Source organism: Haemaphysalis longicornis, unplaced genomic scaffold, assembly GCF_048455015.1.
Source record: "Haemaphysalis longicornis isolate Haplotype H1 unplaced genomic scaffold, Haemaphysalis longicornis Haplotype H1 scaffold_12, whole genome shotgun sequence".
Classification (NCBI taxonomy): Eukaryota; Metazoa; Arthropoda; class Arachnida; order Ixodida; family Ixodidae; genus Haemaphysalis; species Haemaphysalis longicornis.
In genome coordinates this window covers 1,154,198-1,175,677 of record NW_027526225.1, presented here as the reverse complement: position 1 = coordinate 1,175,677, position 21,480 = coordinate 1,154,198, and the positions used below count along the sequence as shown (strand labels likewise).

At 47.9% G+C, this 21,480-nt stretch overlaps 1 protein-coding gene across 1 annotated transcript in view; it reads left to right on the top strand.

Annotated features, from left to right (window-relative positions):
• LOC144161829 (uncharacterized) overlaps nucleotides 1-20,997 on the top strand; it is a 38,503-nt gene extending 17,506 nt beyond the window's left edge. The window contains exons 4-7 of the mRNA XM_077692422.1: nucleotides 2,199-2,379; nucleotides 5,781-5,953; nucleotides 13,115-13,253; nucleotides 20,736-20,997. Of these exons, the coding sequence (XP_077548548.1) occupies nucleotides 2,199-2,379; nucleotides 5,781-5,953; nucleotides 13,115-13,253; nucleotides 20,736-20,979 (737 nt within the window). The 3' untranslated portion in view covers nucleotides 20,980-20,997. The remainder of the gene's footprint in view (nucleotides 1-2,198; nucleotides 2,380-5,780; nucleotides 5,954-13,114; nucleotides 13,254-20,735) is intronic.
• The last annotated feature ends 483 nt before the right edge of the window (nucleotides 20,998-21,480 follow it).

The following is a 21,480-nucleotide window of genomic DNA, read 5'->3' as shown; positions in this document are numbered from 1 at the left end:
CGCAGACCACACATACCCCATCCTTTTGTGAATGCTTCCCCACAAAGCTCTTAGTTCGCAAGCAGCGTGCTCTAGCCTCAAAAACCAAAGCAATTCCCTGGGAATTATCGTAGAAAGTTTCCTTTCTGATGTTCAATTTCTCAGCCCTGTATCATCTCTAACGACGTTTTAGCTTCCATTTTTTCCCTCCATTTATTCGTTTCAATCTGCCTTGCCTCTTTTTTGGTTACCTTGGCTGGTTTGGATTCTCCACTGTTCTTTCCCTATTTCGTCGTTAGCCTTCTAGTCTTCCTTAACCACTGCGCGTCTACGCTTTTCAAGTATAGGTACCTAAAAACCTTAGCTGCCCACCTTCGTTGGTCCATTGCTCTCAACCTCATCTCAAAACATATTTTACTCTGTGCTTCTCAAATTTCAAACGACGCCCAGCCAATATCTCCCTGTACTGCTTCGTTAGACGTTTTTCCACGCGCGGCTAAGGTATTTGTAAGCTGGTATTTGTAAGCTGGTAAGGTATTTGTAAGCTGGTATTTGTAAGCTGGTAAGGTATTTGTAAGCTGGTAAGGTATTTGTAAGCTGGTAAGGTATTTGTAAGCTGGTATTTGTAAGCTGGTATTTGTAAGCTGGTTAGGTATTTGTAAGCCTGGTATTTGTAAGCTGACTTTCCCACATTGCCTGTTGCACAGTGAAGCATGACCATCTACAGAGGGAGTGTGGTTACAAAAACGGTTCTAACCCTTGTGTTATCCAAGGAATCCCGAAGCCAACGCCACTTAGCCGCAAAGACAACACTGCCGTTATGCCGAGTTTCGTTTACTTGTCACAATTAATTACTTCACCGTGAAGTTCTAAACGTTACAGAATTACTGTCTGCTGTCAATACATGAAATTCTACGGAGGAAGTATGGTCACAGAAAACGGCTGTAACGGTTGTTTTACCGGAACTATGCGGAAACAAATTACATGATAATTAGCCATTAAGGAGACTCTAGCATTGGGCACCCCAGCTTCGCTGGTCATTCTTCTTAACAAAGTTTAAGAGCACTAAATTTTTTGTTGTGTGCGCGTCCTCTTGCAGTGGGATAACCACAGATAATTTCTTAATAAATTGGCCGAAATAGCTTCAATGTCGTACTAAACTTCCTGAAGTCTAAAACGTGGCGCCATGTTGTGTGTAAACGTGACACTACCGTACGTAAACAAGCAGTTTCGTTTCAATTTCAATGCGTAATTGAAAAACCGCATGAAGGAATAGGAAAGACTGCTTCTTATTATTGTTCCAATGTGGACAAAACTTTAAATGCCTGTTTTCATCTCACGTACCGTTAAACGCGTGAGACCGGTCTGCTCACAGTCGTGGTGGCCAGCGTTCGGTTTGGCAGCATGCGTATAGCTGGTAGGTTTAAACCTCCCGCTTTCAAAAGTTCAACGGCGCGATCAAAGAAACCGTTTCGGTTCAATGTGTTTTAAGTGATGCCCTTTTGTTTGATATAGAGAGCACTTACTACACAAAAATTGGTTGGCTGTACTTTTAGGTGCCCTGAGACGTACTAACGCCTTCTAACTTTTCTTTTTTATGTGTCATGAACTTCTCTGTCGCGGAGTCGAAGCAACGGTTACCCAAAGTGCAATCGCAATTTTTCAGTTCTCGTCGTCTCTCATGCTCTGAGGATCGTTTGCTTCTGTTTACAAAGGCAATTCGATTATTTTTAAACATCAGGCGCTGTTTCCCGTTTTCCGTGCTGCTTTCCCTGTTGTTTCCCCTGTTGTTTCCCCGTGGTTTCCCCTGTTGTTACTCTTGTTTTTTCTGTTGTTTTCCCTGTTGTTTCCCGGTGTTTTCTTTGTTGTTTCCCGTTGTTTTCCTGTTGTTGTTTTTTCATTATTTTTGTTGTTTTTTTGTTGCTTTCCTTGTTGTTTTTTGTTGTTTTTTGCTGGCTTTCTTGTTTTTTGTTGTTGTTTTTCAGTTTTGTTGTTTTTTGTGTTCGTTTTTTCTCTGTTTTTTTCTGTTGTTTTTTTTGTCGTTTTTTCTGTTGTTTTTCCTATTGTTTCCCTTGTTGTTTTTCCCGTTGTTTCCCCTGTTGCTTTCACTGTTGTTTTTCCCGTTGTTTTCCCTGTTGTTTCCCCCGTTTACATTACTGACCAGGGATTCGGCTCTTGTATGGAACGCTAACCTTTCTTCGTCGCGGCGGGGTATTCAGCGATGGAGAAGACTGCGGTGATGCTGCGTCAGGAGCATCGGGACCCGTGCGACCAGTTCAAGGCTGTCAAGCAGCTGGTGCTGTGTGGGGTCACTTTCCACCGGATGCTGGCCGCGTTCACAGGAAACGCATCCTCGCAGCCTCTGACTGCGTCGGGAGATCGGGCTGCACTCGTCTGCCCGTAAGCTCAGCTGTGCTCTCGCCGCTCGTCACGTTTTGCTAGCGTCGAGAAGTTTGCTTCCGAAACATGTTGATGAATGGGGGCACAAAAAAAAAACACGTCATCAATTGAACTCACCCAGAGTGAGGGCGTTGTGTTCATTGGTTCTGAGGAAGAATTCGTATATCATTTTCATTTATGTTATTCTGCGGATGGGCAGGTTGGCACGATAAAAATAAAAAGAACAGGATCAGCCACTCAGGTCAGACAAAAAAAGTACAATTCGGCATATAAGAACAGTACAACAATAATGCACTTATAAAGAAAAACACCATATATTCTTAAACACATGCTTCTAGGCCATTCCTCCACTGTTCACAGAAAAAAGAAAATTTAAATGTGTCGGTACGTGCAAAGTATGGTGTTCGGATTCATGAGTGGTGATATCTCTTATGTCTTGTCGATATAGGTGTCAAGTACTGTGTCTGGTCTAGTGCTGTTTGGCTGTGTATAAGGATGGAAAGAAAGTCAAGTCTTAATGTCCGCATTCGTGACTCAAGCAGTTAAATTCTATTAGCTCTGATTAGATCGGAAGGTGAACCAGTTGGCCGGCACTTCGAGTATACTATATATATATATATATATATATATATATATATATTTATATATATATATATATATATATATATATATATATATATATATATATATATATATATATATATATATATATATATATATATATATATATAGATATCGTACAGCTTTTCTTTGAATTCTAATTCTTTCAAGTTCACTGATGCTAATTTACGTGAGCAGGCCCCATATTATGCTATGCTGGCATATTCTTCCGTTTGTCTAATTATTGTTTGGCAAGCAAGGAGCTTAACATCTGAAGGAGCGTTTACATCACGTTAATCCGTTTTAGCTTCCTGCATAAGGCGATAGTGGCTGGATATGAGGTTTTCCGTTTGCAACCACAGATGGAACTGTGATCGTTCAGTTTCATTGCCCAGGATTGTCATTCTGCTCTCATTCCTGAAAAGTTAAAGCATAAAACAGCGAATTTCCTTTGCTAGCTCGTTTTCCCTAGTTAGCGACAAAAATAAGGGGACCAAACTACCCCGAAGAACTCATCCACGCTTTTAGCAAGGAACTGTTGAAGAGACACTAAATTGACTTGTAAACATTGCGGTATTACTAGCGCAAATTCTAGTCTGGAGTGTCTAGACTATGATGTTTCGACCAATCTCCTTGCTTTTACGCGACTTTCTTCAGTAGAAAAATCAATTCGACAATCCTGTCCTCCTCTCTTTATCCTCCTTGCCAATTTCCTGTGACGTTTCGTATGACGTCAAAACAAGATGGCTTCGCTTGACTGCGCTACTGCACTGCTCGCGCCGACCCTCCGGCAGGATCTGTCGGCCCAGCGTTTAGTCGGCGGGCTGCCGGCGGTTCGTCGAAATACGTTGGCTCAGTTGAAACAAAGCCACGGCACGTTTGTGTCAAGAAGAATGTGCCTCTAGTTTGTTAGTTTGTAAGCTGTGTCAAGATTCAAGCTCTAAGTCCAAGTCGCTCCCCACAAGCTCACATGCGACGCTTAACTGGCTGCATTGTACATTAGTAGAAAAACCTAAGTTCAGTTGAAGGCGGGAGAAGAGTCAGCGAAGTAAGTTTAGGTACTATAGAATGAAAAGTAACCGAAACTTTTATCGTACAGAGAAAAACCAGGGTGCAGGAAGCACATCTTGCGCTGGGTGAACTAGCACAGTGGTCAGCAGCACGATAATACATCTGCGAACGCTTTTACGTCAAGGGAAGAATAGGGGACCATTACAGCATGAGCGCTCTATAACAAATAGTCATATAAGCTGCTTGAAATGTTAAAACTAAATAAAAACGTAAACTGGCTATACATTATATACTTTGTTTCTGCCCTAGGAGTCAGTGGCTTATGGCCCAGTGGTCTGGGGCACTAAGCACAGTGTATTGCAAGTCGCGAGTTCGAATCCCTTGTTGTGCATGTTTTCTGGTTTTTATGTTCATTTATTCGTTTAGGGGCAATATTTTGCTATACTGAATTCATCATTTTCCCGCTGTAACGTTCGTTGCTGCACGAGCGAGTTCGCAGAACGCGAGAAGGCTGACCCTGACGCGCTAGCGAGTTCTCGTTGGCGTGGTGTTGCCATAAGCCCCGACTACTTGTGGGCACAGCACCGAATCAGCAGACCCTTGGCATGGTCCGAACACGCTTTTTAAGATACAGTCATGACTGAGGCAAGCTCCAATTATGAGGGAAAAGCGCATTGCATTTGAGCATCTGCGGTGACGCGGAGGGCGTTCATTCCCTGTGTACGCCTCGGCTAGTGATTGTTACGATTGCAAACCCTGTTGGTATGCTTATCTGGCTCATTTTACAGCCGGCAGCATGGCAGAAGCGCAGTATGACGATTGCTGAGATATCGAGAATGCCCAATCCAATGATGGCGCCGGATGCGAAGCATGTTGTTTCACAAGAACCGAAACCGAAACTTGTTTGAATTCTAATCTTGTACATCGTCCAATCACGTACCACCTTGTGTTGACGTCTCTGCTGTTAGTTGGTGCGGCCGCCGCAAACCGCGCATGTTAGCTTTTCTTCTTTCAGGCTTTATAAAATAAATACCGCCTTATCGCCAGGATAAACGATGAAAGGAGTATATATTTGAGCCAGTCTACGCAGTGCAAGCAAAAACAGGAGCTTGACAAATTCCCTTCAGTTTCTTTTTAAAGCAAGCTGCCAAAACTTTCCAGCTGCGTTCCCGCTAACTCGAGTGTGTTCCTCTTCTTCACACCGCACCTGCTTCCGAGTTCAGCCCAACTGTTTACCCCAGTATTGGCTTGATATACCACACCGCTGAAGATGTGGTTCGGCTCAAGGAACTTGCATAGGGGTCCGTTCATGTCTTGTTTACCAGGCAGGCTGACGGCTGGTAAACAAGAAATTAATAAAGGGTGATATACTAAGAAGAAGAAATAAAGGGTGATATACTAGACATTGGCTACGGGTCCCACCTAGCCAATGTTCGGTGTTCGGGCATTAGCAAGGTGGACCAGTTTAGTGAGAAAGCGCTGGTAGCCAGCAAACCCTACTTCACCTTTGTCTGTCTGAACCCTTATCCTACCTAGAGATAGAAGAACCTCTGTTTGGGCCGGCGCTCAATCTGTCCTCTTGGTCGTGCAGCCGATGCCTTACAGAGTATGCCAGGCCGGCTCGCTGTTCTCTTGTTTAAAAAAGTATTCAATTGAATGCCTGCACAGTGCGCGTTGCTACAGGCGCTGCCGCTTGTGGGGGCGAATAGCCCCTGCAAAGCACAAATTGGGAATCTAGCACAAATTTAGTCTAGCACAATCAGGTCTGTTCTTTTCCCTTCTCTTTCCAGACTGCTGAACGAAATGAAGGACTGCGTACGGGCGGCCACCAACGACTCTGGCTGCTCGGGCGCCATTCTCCTGAACGCAGAAATAGCGGGACTGGAGAGGCATCTTTTCGAGGAATTCGACACCCTGTGCAAGGCAGCGCCATCTACCAACCTCATGCAGCCACACCTTCAGTGTAAGGACCGAGACACGGCGCCAGTCTGTGCCGTTTCCCGATCAGACACTGCAGTGGCACTAAAGCCTTCACTTTTAAATGCGGAGCATTTCTTAGGCTGGCGATGTCACTCGTTGATGTTGTCGGCACCGTCCCCACGCTCCCTCCGCAGGTGCGCGTCTCTCCCCCGTACCCTCCTCGCTCTCAACAACAGCTGCGGCGGTGCGGCAGGAGCGCGTCTGCGCGCGCATGCGTCGTGCTGCCCCGTGCGCCTCGTCGCTCTCAACAGCAGCTGGGGTGGTGCGGGAGGAAGTGCGCAGTAGTTAGCCTGTGCGCTCCGTCGCGCTCAGCAGCAACTGCGGCAGGTGTACACGTGATAGCGGCGTGCTAGCGGCGTGCGAGCTGCGTGATAACAGCGCGGGGGGGGGGGGGGGGGGGGGGTGGAAAGGGCGCCCGCTTGAATACGGAAGTGTGCGCATGCGCGTCTCTCCCCCATACTCCTCTCCCGCGACAGCGCGCGCAGTGTAAATAAGCGGCGGAGCGGCCGCTCGGATTTCAGTCACCTGCGCTCAAATATAATAATGATCACAATACCCTCACCTGTCCTTCCTGTGTCCCAAAATCAACAATAAGAATAATAAAGACGAAACCCTCCCCACATCCAAACGGTAACCACAAACTACCCAATTACGCAACGTTCGCCCAATGCAATCACCCCTATGCGACGCATTTACTCGTGTTCCCCCCGTGGGAAGATGCGGGCTGGCGGGCTTTTTTTTAAAAAAAAAAGGTCGTCACACTTACAAACACTAACCAGTTATCGCAGTTATCACTTATCACAGTATCCATCTGGTGCTTAGTGCTTTTACTGACTGGCCGTGCATAACCAAGTAAACACTTAGGCGTGACAACGTGGAACGGCTGAGCGCGCAGCACGACATAGACACATTGAACACGCACACATCACATTTAGACAACAAATAAATTGAGCAAGAAAATCAACAGGATGCACGAAGGAGAGCAAGTATAACTTAGTTATCTTACATATACATCTGATGTACTTGCTGTCGTAGCCAGCAGCGCAAAGTCCTCTGATAGAGTCGGTGGGCTTGTCGCGAAAATCAAATATTAAGCGATAATTTGGGAATTATGCATTTTAAAATGCTAGCGTATATAAGTCAGCATGTGGTTTTTCAAAAACTTTATAATCGTTATTTGGTGTGGGAAAAGTTCTCTAGTTATTATATTCAGAAATTCATAGAATTTCGTTACTATCAGCGAATGTTAGCATCAAGCAAGAAGCAGTTGTTAAGGTTCCATACTTAGCGGCAGGACCTAAGTACCGTTCGGGGAGTAGTAAAGTTCGTAAGGAGTTAGTAAATACAACCCATTACTATCTTTTTTACTAGCATTTTTGTTGATAATGTTCCCACAGGCCTTTACGCCTATGTCATTTTTTTTCTAAAGGAACTTGTTTGCGTGCGGATTTATAGATTAATTGTCGGATATGATGTGTGGAGGGCTCCTAGCAGAAATTGATCTCCAACAGTCCTTTTTACAAACCCTTTCATGTGATAATCTTTGATAATATTGTAACGTGGTGGCGGAAGAGATGAGGCGAGCCATGGCGAAGGGTGATGAACGATCTATTTGCCCACCGTCTGTGTACAAAGTGGCCATGGGTGAGACCAATCCAGGCAACATGCCCCACCCAGCTTCGTCGTCGTCGCAGATCCTCGTGCGGGACCCTACACGCCGCTGTCGTCTTCCTCGTCTTTGGTGGCGTAACATTACCCTCTCCTCGATGGCGACCATCCCGGTCGGCGCCACGGTAGCATAATGAGTTCGGTGAAGATGAACGATGTGATGAGAATATACAGGGAGGAAGCTCTTGCCACCACGGATGTAAGTGATAGGTTTGGTGAACTTCCGCCCGCAGCAGCGACGACCGCAAAGGAATGACGAACCGGTGAGGGCTTGCTACCACGTCGGACCACAGGGCTGGGGACACGTCGTCGTCGTCTGGTGGCGTCATCAGGTCATGGCGGTTCTGAATCGGCTGGTCACGGGCTGGGGATACGAGGCGGGGGGACGTCGTCGAGCTCTGGTAGCGGGAGGGGGGCGGGCGGGGCTGGATTCATGAACGGTATTACTGGCCCAACCTTCTTCGATCAGTACGACACTACGTGAGGACTTGCCGGGATTGCCAGAGCCGCAAGAAACCTCCCGTCAGGCCACCGGAATTCTTTCAGCCAGTGGATCCTCCCGGCGCGCCGTTCCGGCAGGTTGGGATGGATCTCCTTGGGCCTTTTCCAACATCGGCGTCGGGGAACAAGTGGCTCGTAGTAGCCACCGATTACTTAACGCGTTATGCCGAGACCAAGGCCCTTCCCAACGGCACCGCTTCTGAAGTCGCCAAATTCTTCGTTGAACACATTGTTCTACGCCACGGCGCGCTGACAATTATTATAACAGACAGGGGCACCGCTTTTACTGCCACCTTCCTACAGGACGTCTTCAAGCTAACGCATAGCACTCACCAGAAATGCACTGCCTACCACCCTCAAACCAACGGCCTCACCGAAAACCTTAATAGAAACCTAACTGACATGCTATCCATGTACGTGGACATAGAGCACAAAACATGGGACGAAATTCTTCCCTGCGCAACGTTTGTCTACAACACTGTTATGCAAGAAACAACGCGATGTGCACCGTTTGAAGTTGTTTACGGACGCTCTGTAACGGCAACATTACATGCAATGTTGCCTGTCGATTCAAACGACGTGACCAGCACTGATGCCGAGGCTTTTACCTAATGGGCGGAGGAAGCACGCCAGCTAGCACGCGTCCGCATTCGACATCAACAACAAATCGACGCCGAGAAATACAAGGGACGCCGTACCGTCGAGTATCGACCGGGTGACCTTGTGGGGGTGTGGACGCCGATTCACCGCCGAGGACTTTCGGAGAAGCTGCTTCGGCGATACTTTGGGCCTTACCGTGTTCTTCGCCGTCTGTCAGACGTTACCTATGAGGTCGTACCTGAGGACACAACAGCCCGTTCTTCACGACGGAGGTCCGACCCAGAAGTTGTCCATGTGGTACGCATCAAGCCGTACTACACCCGGTCTTGCGAACCCGAAACATGATGCTATGCGAGCTTACGTGCCCTTACGCTCGCCCATCATTGAACATCTACGTGCCTGTTTTTCGTTTTGCTTCCCTGGCATCGGGCCCATGCCAACTTGGAGGGGGAGCAATGCCGCGATTGTATTATTGTGGGAGCAATCCCCGACCGGCTAACGGGTCTGTTTCTAGTAATGGGTATGTGCTCACTGGTGGACAGAGGAGAAAGAAGTCCAAGCTCTCTTTCTCTAGCTGTGGATCGCCAGTGTTTGCCGGCACACGTTCGCCCTGTTAATAAACGCTTTTACTCTCCTTACTGGAGCTCATCGCTACAATATCAATCAGCACATGTTCTATGCTGTGTTGCGCAGACGCAGTTAGGAGATACTATGTGCGGCACCAATTTTAATCTTTACAATGTCTGCTCATAGGACGAACGTTACAAAGGTGCACTCCTGTATTCATTTTTGCAAGTTCATCTCTGGTGTTTCGACAAGGGACTCATCAATACTCAGAGAGAAATGTGCTGTGGAACGCTTCAGCATATTTTGCGCCGAAATATTTTCTATCTGGCGGCTGTTCCCGTTGGTGGGAAAAGTACAGAAATATTTGATTGATTGCGAAGTTACGCTGCACAAGCGGTGAGGCGCGCCGTAGTGCAGGGCTCCGAATTAATTTTGACCACGTGGGGATCTTTAACGTGCGCCGAAATGTCGAACACACGTGCGTTTTCGCTTTTCGTTCCATCAGAAAAGCGGCCATCGCAGCCGGGAGTTCAGAAACCTTATGGAGTGGTAGCCTTCAGTGACTCCATGGTTTTTTTTTTTTTTTTTACTCCGTCCGCATTTTTAAAACGCCGTCATTTAAGGCTCCATCCAGCACTTGTAAGGAGTACGCTCTCAAGGGTTAACGGAGTTGGTAGTAGGTGCGGAGAGGAACCGTTGTATTGCCGTTTTGCGGAAAAAAATTGCTGCAGGTTCACAACTGAGTGGGCGGGAAAGTTTTGGTGATGCAAAAGCCACTCACTTGAGCCCCGCACTTCTTTTTTTTTTTCTGCATGCTGTGCCATGCCACGGCATGCGCACATTCAGGCGGAGTGTGGAATCGACCTCAACACGGGTTCTTTTCCGTGTTTCGGGCAGCTTCAGTTCATTCCTGTTCAATCCTAGTGTGACTGCATCAAATGGCATGACAGTTGGCAAAAACATCGGTTAGTGTAAATTGGTTACTAACTTAAGAAAAGAAATTGCAGGGCTGAGTTCATTTCATGCCTATAGGGTGGAAAAGACTCCTCTGAGCAACAGCGCCTGCCACGAACTTAGATGCCATTAGAGAGTTTCAGCTAACCATGCGTACCGTGTTTACGCAGTGTACCGTGCGTACCGGGACCCGACTAGGCAAGTGGGCATTGGTTCCAGTAGGGTGGCTTAGTTTTGCTGACCGGTGGCCCACGCCACGCCATGCCGCGCATTGGTTCCGGAAAGGAACCATTGCATGCGCGCGGGCACGCCTCGCCGTGCCCGCGCGCATGCGCAGTCGTGTCTTGGTACACACGGTAACACAGTACACATGGTAGGCTAAAACTCTCAATTGATACGGAGATGCTATTAACGCCCATGGCGTGGGAATGCTACCTGCACCCCCTCATAACCAACAACTAAGGCTCCACACAAAAATACGCGCACAAAACAACTCCGCCACCAGACGGAAGCTTTCCGGCGTGCTCACATTCCGGTAGCAGCTGCCTGCAGGAGCAACTCTGACTACATCCCGGTGTAGATACGGGCCCTGTAGAGACCGCGTTCCCACGACATGCGGCCGCCGAGCTACACTGAAAACAATTTACACCCTAAAGGGTGGGTGTAGAGCGCTGTCTATAACTAACACCATTACACCTTAGCAAAAAAACAAAGGCACCCTTGGAGGGGGTTTGGCTGTTAACACCGTTACACCCTAGCAAAAACACAATAGTACTGCCTTTAAAAGGGTGTTTTATTGTGAGTCACACCCTTTCACAGGGTGTTTTTCTTTGTTTTTTGTTAGGTTGCAAGGATGTTAGTTAGAGACAAAAAGGCTGTAAATCACTTTACAGTGTCTTCCGCCCCTCAGGACGACAGGGACGTGTGATTTCAATATGGATGTGTCGGGAACGAAACGGGGGCGGTCTAATCACTGTTTATAACCCACACCATTACAGCCTCGCAAAAAAAAAAAAAAACTAAGTACAGCACCCTTGAAGAGGGTTTTGCTGTTTATAATATCCTTACACCGCACCAAAACACAAGAATACTGCCCTTAAAATGATGTTTTATCGTTAATTATTACACCCTCCCAAAGGGGGTTTGTTTCATGTAGGGTGTCAGAGTCAGTTCTAGACAAAAAGGGTGTAAATTAATTTACAGTGTGCACTTTTCGCGACCAAGAAATTTACTTTCAATGCCAACACCCGTCCCGCCCAGCCGACGAGCCAACGGCGTACGTGCATCTATTCGACATCATCCCGGAATGTGTCTGCAGTCACTGGTATGCCGACCAGTGCACATCAGTGACAACAAAACCGTCGCAGGACAGAATGGTCTTTGATTTTTTTAAAGCGAAGCTTTCTGCCTCTCACTGATGTCTGTAGTCCAGCCAAAACGCACTGCAAGAAAGCCAACTTTTTCTTATGATGATGATGATTATTATCGTGGGGGAAGGAAAGAAAAATTAAAATCTGTGCCTTGAGCGCCGTCCGACAGTACTATAAGGATTACACTATATCGACGTCCACCAGCGTTTAGAAAAGAAAATGCCACGTTTGGTACTACATCACTCTACCTAACGGGAAGTAAAGTAACCTAATCTAAACCAACATTACAACATTGCCTAACGAACACAAAGCAATAATTTAAAATGCCAAAAAGTAACATAAGCCGTAAAAATTATAATTTAAATGTAAAATAATAACCGGGGCAGGAGCCGGTATCGAAGCACCGTCCTTGGCATCAAGAAGCTACGACGGAACCCCTACACGACAGTGAGAAACGCTTGAGGAGGAGCTAACCCAGTCCAAATATTTCAATGTCGTCAGACGGGGCTCTGGACACTGCGAGAGTTCAAAGGCTTCCCGTGGCCGGAATCTAACCTCGGCCTCCCGCGTTATGAAGCCGACGTCTATCCGATTGTGCCCCTCTGGCGCTGTCGAAGCAGTTTGGATTGATATAGGGCAGCATGGACGCGCAAAACTAGACGGAAATTGCACCTTTCCCCCTAACAACGACGACATTTGACCGCTAGGGAAAGCTATGGCTTGCCAGGATCAGTAAAGCACTAGAGAGCGCAACCGCAGGGCAGTAAACCGTTCCGACAAGAAACTGGCGTTCGCGTGCAGATTGATTCTTACGTCAAACTTTACAAAAATAAACAAAAGTTCTGCCCCTCAGTTTTCTGCTAGGGAGCAGCTCCACTGTCTAGCACTGCACGTTTTCTTTTTTTCTTCTTCTTCTTCTCTTTCTACACCTCGTGGTGGGTTCGTACGTGCACGCAATAATGGTTTTCTAAGAAAAGGGGCAAAGATTATTGAGGCTGACCACGCTGCCAGCACATGGCTGCCAGTGAGGGGGTAACGGAAATAAAAAAAACACGAAAGGGGCGCTTAGAGCAAAGCAGATTAGTCACGAGAACGTGCGCCTGCTACCGTTATATTAGAGTGAAAAGTAAGGGTGAAGGGTCAGTGCGGGAGGGACTGCAGTACCAGGATATTTTGTGCACGAGTTCACCGAAAGCCAAACTTTCTGGTGGGTGTGCCTTATTGCCATTTTTAGTTTAGGCAGCCGCAGAGGGACCGGTACTGAAAAAAACGTCCATTGTTAAACTCGCCAGTGGGTTGGTTCTTGGGGTGTGAGGCTTGATTTTGGAAAGCTTGGCAGTCCTTCATTGCTGTGGTTTCGACAGAGAGGTGGTTGATTTTTTTTATATTTCGCAGCGCAATGTGTGCTGTGATTTCAAAGCTTAAAAACTTTCAAGTCCGAGCCATTGTGTAATCGTTGGCGTTTTGTGCATCGGCCATTCCAGCTTGCGGCTTGAAGGACTTCACCCAGGCGTGGGAGTCGTGCGATTCGGTGGTGGAGGAGGACATCAGCCTCTTCTACCGCAACGGCTCCCGGTTCCGGAAGGCCGTCGTGAGCCAGCGAGTGCGCCGGAGACTTTGCAGGTGAGCGAGCTCGACCACCACGGTCCACTTGCATGGCTTACCGGCTTTTAGGTGCGGAGTGCCTTGGGACCGCACAATGTCCGTGCGCGCTCGTGTGCATAGCATTTACTATCGCAAAAAATCACACAGGCACCGCCAGGATTCGATCCTGTGTCTGGTAGTCCAGACAGAATTAGTACCAGTCGTCTTACCCATTGGGCTGCAACCGTTTTTTTTTTTTCCTTTATTGCCGGTCTTCGACATTACATAACAATTGGTACACAAAAGATGCACGAAATCACACGTTCGGCTACCAGCCTGACTTATGCTGACATTGTCGTTTAAAATTCCTTCAGTGCCATCAGGGGTTCTGCCCCTGACAGCCACTCAGGAAGGCACTCCTTTGACTTTTGCACTTCCACGAATTGCGTGACACTCTCTACGAAATACTGTCTTGTCGGCCTCACGTCCACGTCCCCGTGGAGCCAGGCCATGCGCGACCACCAAATGCTGTAGAGGCTCAGCGACATGACCAAATCGTAGGGAACCCCTTCTTCGTTGTCCACACTCAAAAAACGGATGCCATAGGAATGCAGTGGAAAATCCTTGTGGACAATCCTCTGAAGGACATCCCACAAGAAGACGGCCGCCCAACAATGTAGAAAAACGTGCTCTATATTCTCCGGTTGCTTGCAAATAGAGCAGTTGGCTCCCCAGGGTACAAACAGCCCTCTTTGTTGCATCCAGGTTTTCGGTGAGAGTGTACTCGTATGCAGTTTAAAGAAAAAGGACTTGACCCCCTAATTAACTTCCATTCGCCTTACACGTTTCAAAACGTTTTGTCCTGGGCCTCCACAGTACAGAGCTCGGTATGACGTTATTGGAAAGACAGTATCGCAGACATGCTTATACAGTTTTCTACGTGCAACCGCACTCAAATATTCAAGAGAAAAATGGGCAGTTAAAAACTGAAAACACATGACAACCTCTTTCAAATAACCGGGGATGTCACTCGTCATGCTTCCTGAGGATCGACAAATGCAGGTAAAGCACGCGCCAGCCGAACTTGAATAACCGTGGTCAGAAAAGGATCACTAGTATCTCGTAAAAACAGAAAGCGATTAACTAGCTGTCTTACGCACAAGTGTACCAGCCCCAAGCCACCCTCGCGGACCTGCCTGAACAAATTGGTGCGACTGCATCTTTCCCACGTTGACGACCACACAAATACGGCAAAGAACCTGTGCAATTTCTGTACATTAACCCTTGAGCAATGCAGTTGTTTGTATCACAAACCAAATCTTCGCAACGAGAAATAAATTACATACAGTGGCCTTCCCAAATACAGACAGCCACGCCCCCTTCCCTTTGCCTGCTTTTTCCTTCAAATTGTTTACCTGTCTTCGCCAGTAGGGCTCGCTATTTCGATAATTCTCAAGGGGCGTACCCAGGTACTTCACTGATGTTGTCGCCCAACTCACGTTTTCGAAAGTGCTTGTTGTCGATAACCAAGCTCCATGCCAAAAGCCGACAAACTTTCCCCAATTAACCCGACGTCCTGTGACATCCCCGAAGCGCTTGACCGTCTGCACCACCAACGAAATGCTCTGTTTGTCGGTGTAAAAAACTCCCACATCATCCGCGTATACGCTAAGAGCTTAACTTTGGTTGCCTGCAGTTTGTACCCTTTAATTGCCTCATTTTGGATGATGGTCTGGCACAAGGCCTCTAAATAAATACCAAGCAGCAGTGGACTCAGGAGACATCCCTGGCGCGCCGATCGTTGTACACAAATAGGCGCTCCAAGGTTCTTGTTCAGTATTAGGCGTGTGGCGCGATTTTGATATGCCAAAGCAACGCCCTGTCTTATTGCACTTCCGACGTTAACTTGTTCTAAAACGAAAAAGAAAATCTCATGTGACACGCAGTCAAAAGCTTTCTCTGGGTCGAGCTGAAGCACTGCGACGCCAGTGTTAGTGGCGTCACAGCACTCCGGAACTCACCTCGCCTTATGAATGTTGTAAAAGATCGTACGACCCTTAATTCCACACGTTTGATGCGGTCCTACTGATTCTTCCATTACTGTTTGAAACCTTCTGGCGAGAATCTTCATAAACACCTTGTAATCCACGTTTGTTAAGGATATCGGCCTGTAAGATGTAACGCTCTTTAGTTTTTCGGTGTCATCTGTTTTCGGGATTAACACGGTATGGGCAGTAGAACAGGATGGAGGAAGAGTTCTCTTTTCTAACGCTATGTTAAACATGTTTGCAAGAATGGGAACCAGAAGATGCTTATTTTCCTGGTAAAAGGCTGCACTGAGCCCATATGGGCCAGGCGATTTGCCCGGATTTAGGTCGTCAATCGCCGTTTTCACTTCATCGCGCGAAATTGGCTCTTCCAGCGCCGATTTCGCGTCATCAACTAATGTGGGCATACCCCTGACAAAATATTTCCGAAAACCTTCCATGTCAACCGTCTGAAACGCGAAGAGGGCCTGAAAGTGTTCAAAGAACGCCCTTTTGATTTCAGGCTTCGGAGCTGTAGTTTGCCCTTTCCATATTATCTCGTCTATTTAGCTGCGCTTCGCGTGCGCTTTTTCTATTGCTAAGGCTCTTTTGGTGGGCGTTTCCCCAGCAGCCCAATGCTCCGCTCTTGCCCGCCCCAGTGCGCCGCGATATCGGTCTTCATCTATCAGCTCGAGCTTCTGCTTAGTTTGTCGAATGTCGTCTCTGAACACGCCAGGCATTTTGCCTTCCAGTTTCGTTAGTTTTTTCAAGTTCGTTTGTAACGCATTTTCTGTTCTTTTTTCCTCGTGTCTTATGCAACAGGACCTTTCGATTTCTTTCACTTTTATATCTTCTTTATACAATTCCCCTTTCTGAAAAATTGGTTGGTTCTCATCTAGCTCAATTTTTTAAGCTTATCTGTGGTGTAAGAAGCAAATACTTTATCTCTAAGAAGCTGTGCATTTAGTTTCCAGAGGTCCCAGTTAAAGAGAGGTTTATATTTCTTTTTCCCAGTATTGCCCTGCACCAAGCAATGGTCTGAAAAAGAAACCGGCAATACACTATAACTTTCACATTTTCCTATTAAGTCCAGTGACACATATAACCTATCCAGCCTCGCGTGACTGGACCCCTGAAAATGGGTGTACTGCACATCACGGTTTCCCTGCCGACACTCTGCTATTTCTACAATACTGAACTCTTCTACAAGTTCAGACAGAAGGCCGGCGCTGGCATCTCTGTAAGGGCTACTGCTTGATTTATCTCGCGACGATAGCACGCAATTAAAATCACCCATTATTATGACTAGTCTTTCAGTGGTTAAATTATTCCTAAGGTTATCAAAAAAAATTCCATCATCAGTCTTATTAGGAGCATATACACATATTATGCGCCACAGTAATGAACAATGCAACAAATCACGCATGACGTGGCGGCCTGAACTATACGATTTCACGGCTTGCACCTCCAAGCCAGGCAACTTCTTGAGAAACAAGACACACCCGGCTGAAGAGCCGACGGCATGACTTATGCAGGCGTAATGACGCAATGAGAAACGGTCCACCATGCTCGCAGTCTCCTCCTCTTCGTCAATTTTCGTTTCCTGAATGGCCAGGACATCTAGACCCCGTTCCGTTAAAAGGCGATGCACCGGCCCTTGCTTTTTTTTCGGTAGCTAGACCTCTGACATTCAACGTGCCGATGTTTAGAGAGCCTTCCATACAGTTTTCGATTTAAAGAAGGAGACCGAGAGCATGGCGCGTACGTGTTCGCGTCATGGCGTCGTCACACGCCCCCCGGGCTCCACCTCGCACGAGCCGTGTGGTTGCTGCTGCGGGGGTGGCGTTGGTGGGAGTGTCCGGTCTTGGGTGTTAGACCTTCGCAAAAAGGACGCCCGTCGAATCAAGTTCGTCTTAGTTGGCGGCTCCTCGGTGCTTACAGGCTCGGTCGTAGGATCCCCTTCACCCGCCTCGTCGTGGCTGGGCTTCGTGCGTGGTGTGGTAGCGGCCGCGTTGCTTTCGTCCATTTTCTGTGGAGCATTCCGCCGTCGAGGCTTTCCGTGAGCTGTACACACGCAGGGTTGCTTGCATGCGGTTGAAGCACGGCTCCGACTTGAGCCTCCTGCGTCTTCGGACCGATTTCCTCTTTTGGGAGGTGCGTGCTTGAGGTTCCGCCGCTGGTCACCTGGTCTCCCGTGCCACGTGCAGCTTCCTCAGCCTCACTCACGTCCATGACGAGTTCGCTGGTGACATCACCACCTACTGGCCTCGCGACGTCGGCGTAGGTGCGAACGCATTGCGCGTCCATGTGGCCAAAGCGCCGACACCGGGAGCAGCGGGGAACCTTGCATTCCCTTCGGACGTGCCCCGTCCCGTGGCACCGCAGGCATCGTATGGGCCTGCCCGTGGCGACCACCAGCGCCAGCTCGCCCGCAACACGGATCTGGTGTGGCAGGTCGTCCAATTTAACATCGGTTTTTAACTTCAGTATAACAGTCCTAGTCGTTGAGCCTTTGTCATGCACACCTTGTACACGCCACAGCTCTTTGGTGACTTCAGTCACCTTCCCGAAAACCGCGAATGCGGTACGGATGTCCTCGTCGTCAATCCCTTGCAGCAGCCAGTCAAGCTTCAACCTCACCTACTGGTTCTGCGGGTCGATGACGAGGCAGCGGTGTCCCTTTACCTCCTGCTCGCCTAAAGCCAGCGTCTTCTTCGTCGCTTCTGTGTTGTTAAAGGTGACGGCCCGACATGGTTAATCTGGGACGCCCCCAGGACAACGACATCCGGGAGCATTCCGGTCGGGCGAGCGTATCCCGAAAATCTTCGACACGATAGGGGCGTGCCTTCACGTCAGCATCAAAAAGACGTATTCACCACAATGCGCCCGGTTGGCAGTTGAGGCAAGATATTCGGATAATCTTCTTTAGCTACTTGCACCCTGTTTCCGAGGCCAGCCTGGGCCGCAAAAGCCGCTCCGTCAAAGCACATGTTTACACGTCCTTTCACCTCGGTGGCCGGAAGTGGAATGATTGGGCTATGACCGTGAGTTAGTACCCGAGAGTCAAAATGCTTACTGCCTCGCCTGTAACGGCGCAGAGTACCTTGGTACCTCCCAATGTCCGTCCGCGTTCATCCGTGCGCACACCACCATCAAGCGAAAATCGAACGAAATTCGAATTGAGCCTTGAGTTGCAGTTTCATTTAGGGAATAATCAACGTGCAACTCACGGCTCAAATCGAATGACGGTAGTATGTCACTTGGGGCGCAACTTGGATGTCATTTTGAGTCCTCGTACTCCGCACCCTCGCCATCATCCACGGTGCTGCCATTTTTATAGTAGCTGAAACTATAGCAGCAAAATCGAAAGTTGGGCTAGTTGGTACGTATTCACGCTGGAAAGTAACAGCCCAATAAACGGCGAGGGGAACAGAAGAAATTCACACGACGGGCGCTGACTCGCAACTAATATTTTATTGGAAAGGAACACAAATTTATAGCCGGCATGTACAATCTGATGTGGTGAGCTCTGTGAGCGTTTCTCAGGCCTTTCCGCGGTTTTAACAGAGCATTCAAATTCTGTTTCTTTTCACCACATCAGATTGTACGTGTCGGCTATAAATTTGTGTTACTTTCTAACAAAATACTAGTTCCGAGTCAGCGCCCGTCTTGTGAATTTTTTTCTGTGTCCCGCATCATTTATATATATATATATATATATATATATATATATATATATATATATATATATATATATATATATATATATATATAATGGGCGGCCTCTTGCTTACGCTGGCAGTTCTCTTGGTTTTATTACCAGTGCTTCGCCTATGCATGGTGAAGCACCGGTAAAAACTTTACCATTCCTTCCTAAAAGAAGTTGTGAGAAGCCCGAAAGCTTGCTAAAAAAAGTGCGTGTGTACTAAAGACAATCTCAACACTCCGAAACATACAAATATGACTTCCTGAAGATCCACTAACAAGTGCGTCAGATGCTCAAGGAGTAGTTTTGAATACGAGCGACCAGGACCAGAAACCCGCATTTTAATGAGTGAGTGGAAAATATCCCTAACTTAAGAAGTTTGAGAGAAGAGCGAAAGCTAAAAGCGCGTCCAACCTTTGCTAAAGGCGACTCCAATCGATCGTCAAATCTTCAGAGACCCGAATTGCAAACAAAGAGGGATCCCATGAGACGATTTTTACGCACTAAGTAAACGCATCTACGAACCATCTAAACGTATACCGGTACGTGGTTTATAAAATAAAAGTATATTATAATACTCCTTCTCAATCATGATTGATGATTGTATTGTCTTTTCTATAACCGTTCAAAGTAACCATTTTTACACCACGGAAGCCCGGAGGTTCCGCGCACGCGCCGTGTGCCTGGAGATCTTATGACCGCTTTTCGGTCGACCAACCGGTCTACGAGGAAATGCATTCGTTTTTTGACAGAACGCTATTGGTCCCCCTAAGAAAGCTTTCGCTTTAATAAAACCAGAGTCATTCAATGCTTTTGGAGTACTCCGATAAAAGCAATAGAACGGGCAGCGTAAGCAAGAGGGCTCTCAAAATAAATATGCGCGTGCTCTGCATTCAGCTGCACTAGTCGATTTCGGTGGCGTGCTCCCATTTTTCTTGGAAGAGCACTTAAATATTAGGGACATGCCGTCTAACATTGCTTCGCAACTATTTGATAACGGGAAAACAGGGTGTCTTTATCGAAAGCAGCTCCGCCGTCCTCTGTGTGTGTCGCCTATACCTCACGGCGTTTCTTGTTTGTGCGGTTGATTTATAACGGGCTCCGCAAATTATGAAAAGAAGAATGCTACGAGTAACGCTTAGGATTAGGCAACGAGCGCCTTAGATTTGTGGGCATACTCGGAGATAGCCATCCTGAATCAAATTTGCAGAAAAATCGGCCTTCGGGTTGGACGTGCAATTCCGGGAACTGACCAGTAGTGGACCGTAAGCTATTTCTAAACATTCGTGAATCCTACGAAACTTTAATGGGCCATAAAGTAGGAGTGGTTCCCTAGTCCGCGAATCCAAGTGATGACCGGGCGACCGATGCCCTAGATGCCAGTAGTTGCTGGACGTCCGGGTGGTCGCTGGTAATCCGGTTCTCCCACAGCTCATGGAGGGGGAGGGGGGAAGGAAAGGGTGAGAGGTCAGGGTTATGCGCACACTCTAATAAAATGTGGACAAGTGTGCCAAGCTTAGAGCGAAAAGTGCATTGGGCGCGAAATTGAGTGGGAAACTTGTGGTGTAAGCGAATTGGGTGGACGGAGGTATTCGTTTGGATGCGACGAAGAGTCATTTCTTCTGATTTGGACAGCTTGGAGTGAGGTTCAGGGAATTGTCGTCTGTCGAGTCGATAGTACTGTGTTATGTCCTGAAATGTGACCAATGGTATGGACCGTTCAGTGCTTCTACGGGAACCGTTTCGCCAGTGACGAGGCCCTGCACATTTCCCTCATCCCACTCGCAGCGACCTCGTGGGCTACCGCAAATGCCTGAACGACTCGGCGGACAGGCACCACTGCGCACCTCTGGTCCCAGAGGTGACCGACCTGAGCAACGAGCTTCTCCACCGCCTGGGCGCCACCTACTGCTCCGCGGGGGGTTGGGCCAACGTCGGCGGCTGGGGAGCCGCTCTCCTGGCGACCTGCGCCAGTGCACTCACCCTGCTCGCGCACCGACAGTCGACGAGAGTGGCCTCGATGATGGAATAGTGCAGCCCGCACCCTTCCGAGGGAACGAACCAATAAATGCCACGCGAGGGCTGCTGATACGAAACGTTTATTTTTCTCTCATGGTGTGGGACTCTTTCTCATCCCCCGTTCTAGATGCCAAATACGCGTGTCAATAGATAGACGAATGGGGCGTTAAACGGATGAAGACGAAGGGAGACAGGAAACACATAAATTGGCGTCTTCCTTCATCTTCTTCCGTTTAGCGCCCTATTCTTCTATCTATTACAACCACGAACCAAGTAGCTCAACAAGTTTTGTTAATGTCTGTCAGAGACAGAGAGAGAAGAAAGAGAGAGAGAGAGAGAGAGAGGGGGGGAGGGAGAGAGAGAGAGAGAGAGAGAGAGAGAGAGAGAGAGAGAGAGAGAGAGAGAGAGAGAGAGAGAGAGAGAGAGAGAGAGAGAGAGAGAGAGGGGGGGGGGGGCAGGGAGTGAGACTCTTTCAAGCCTGTGGATTCGTGGGGCGTGGGGGCCACCGGTTTGT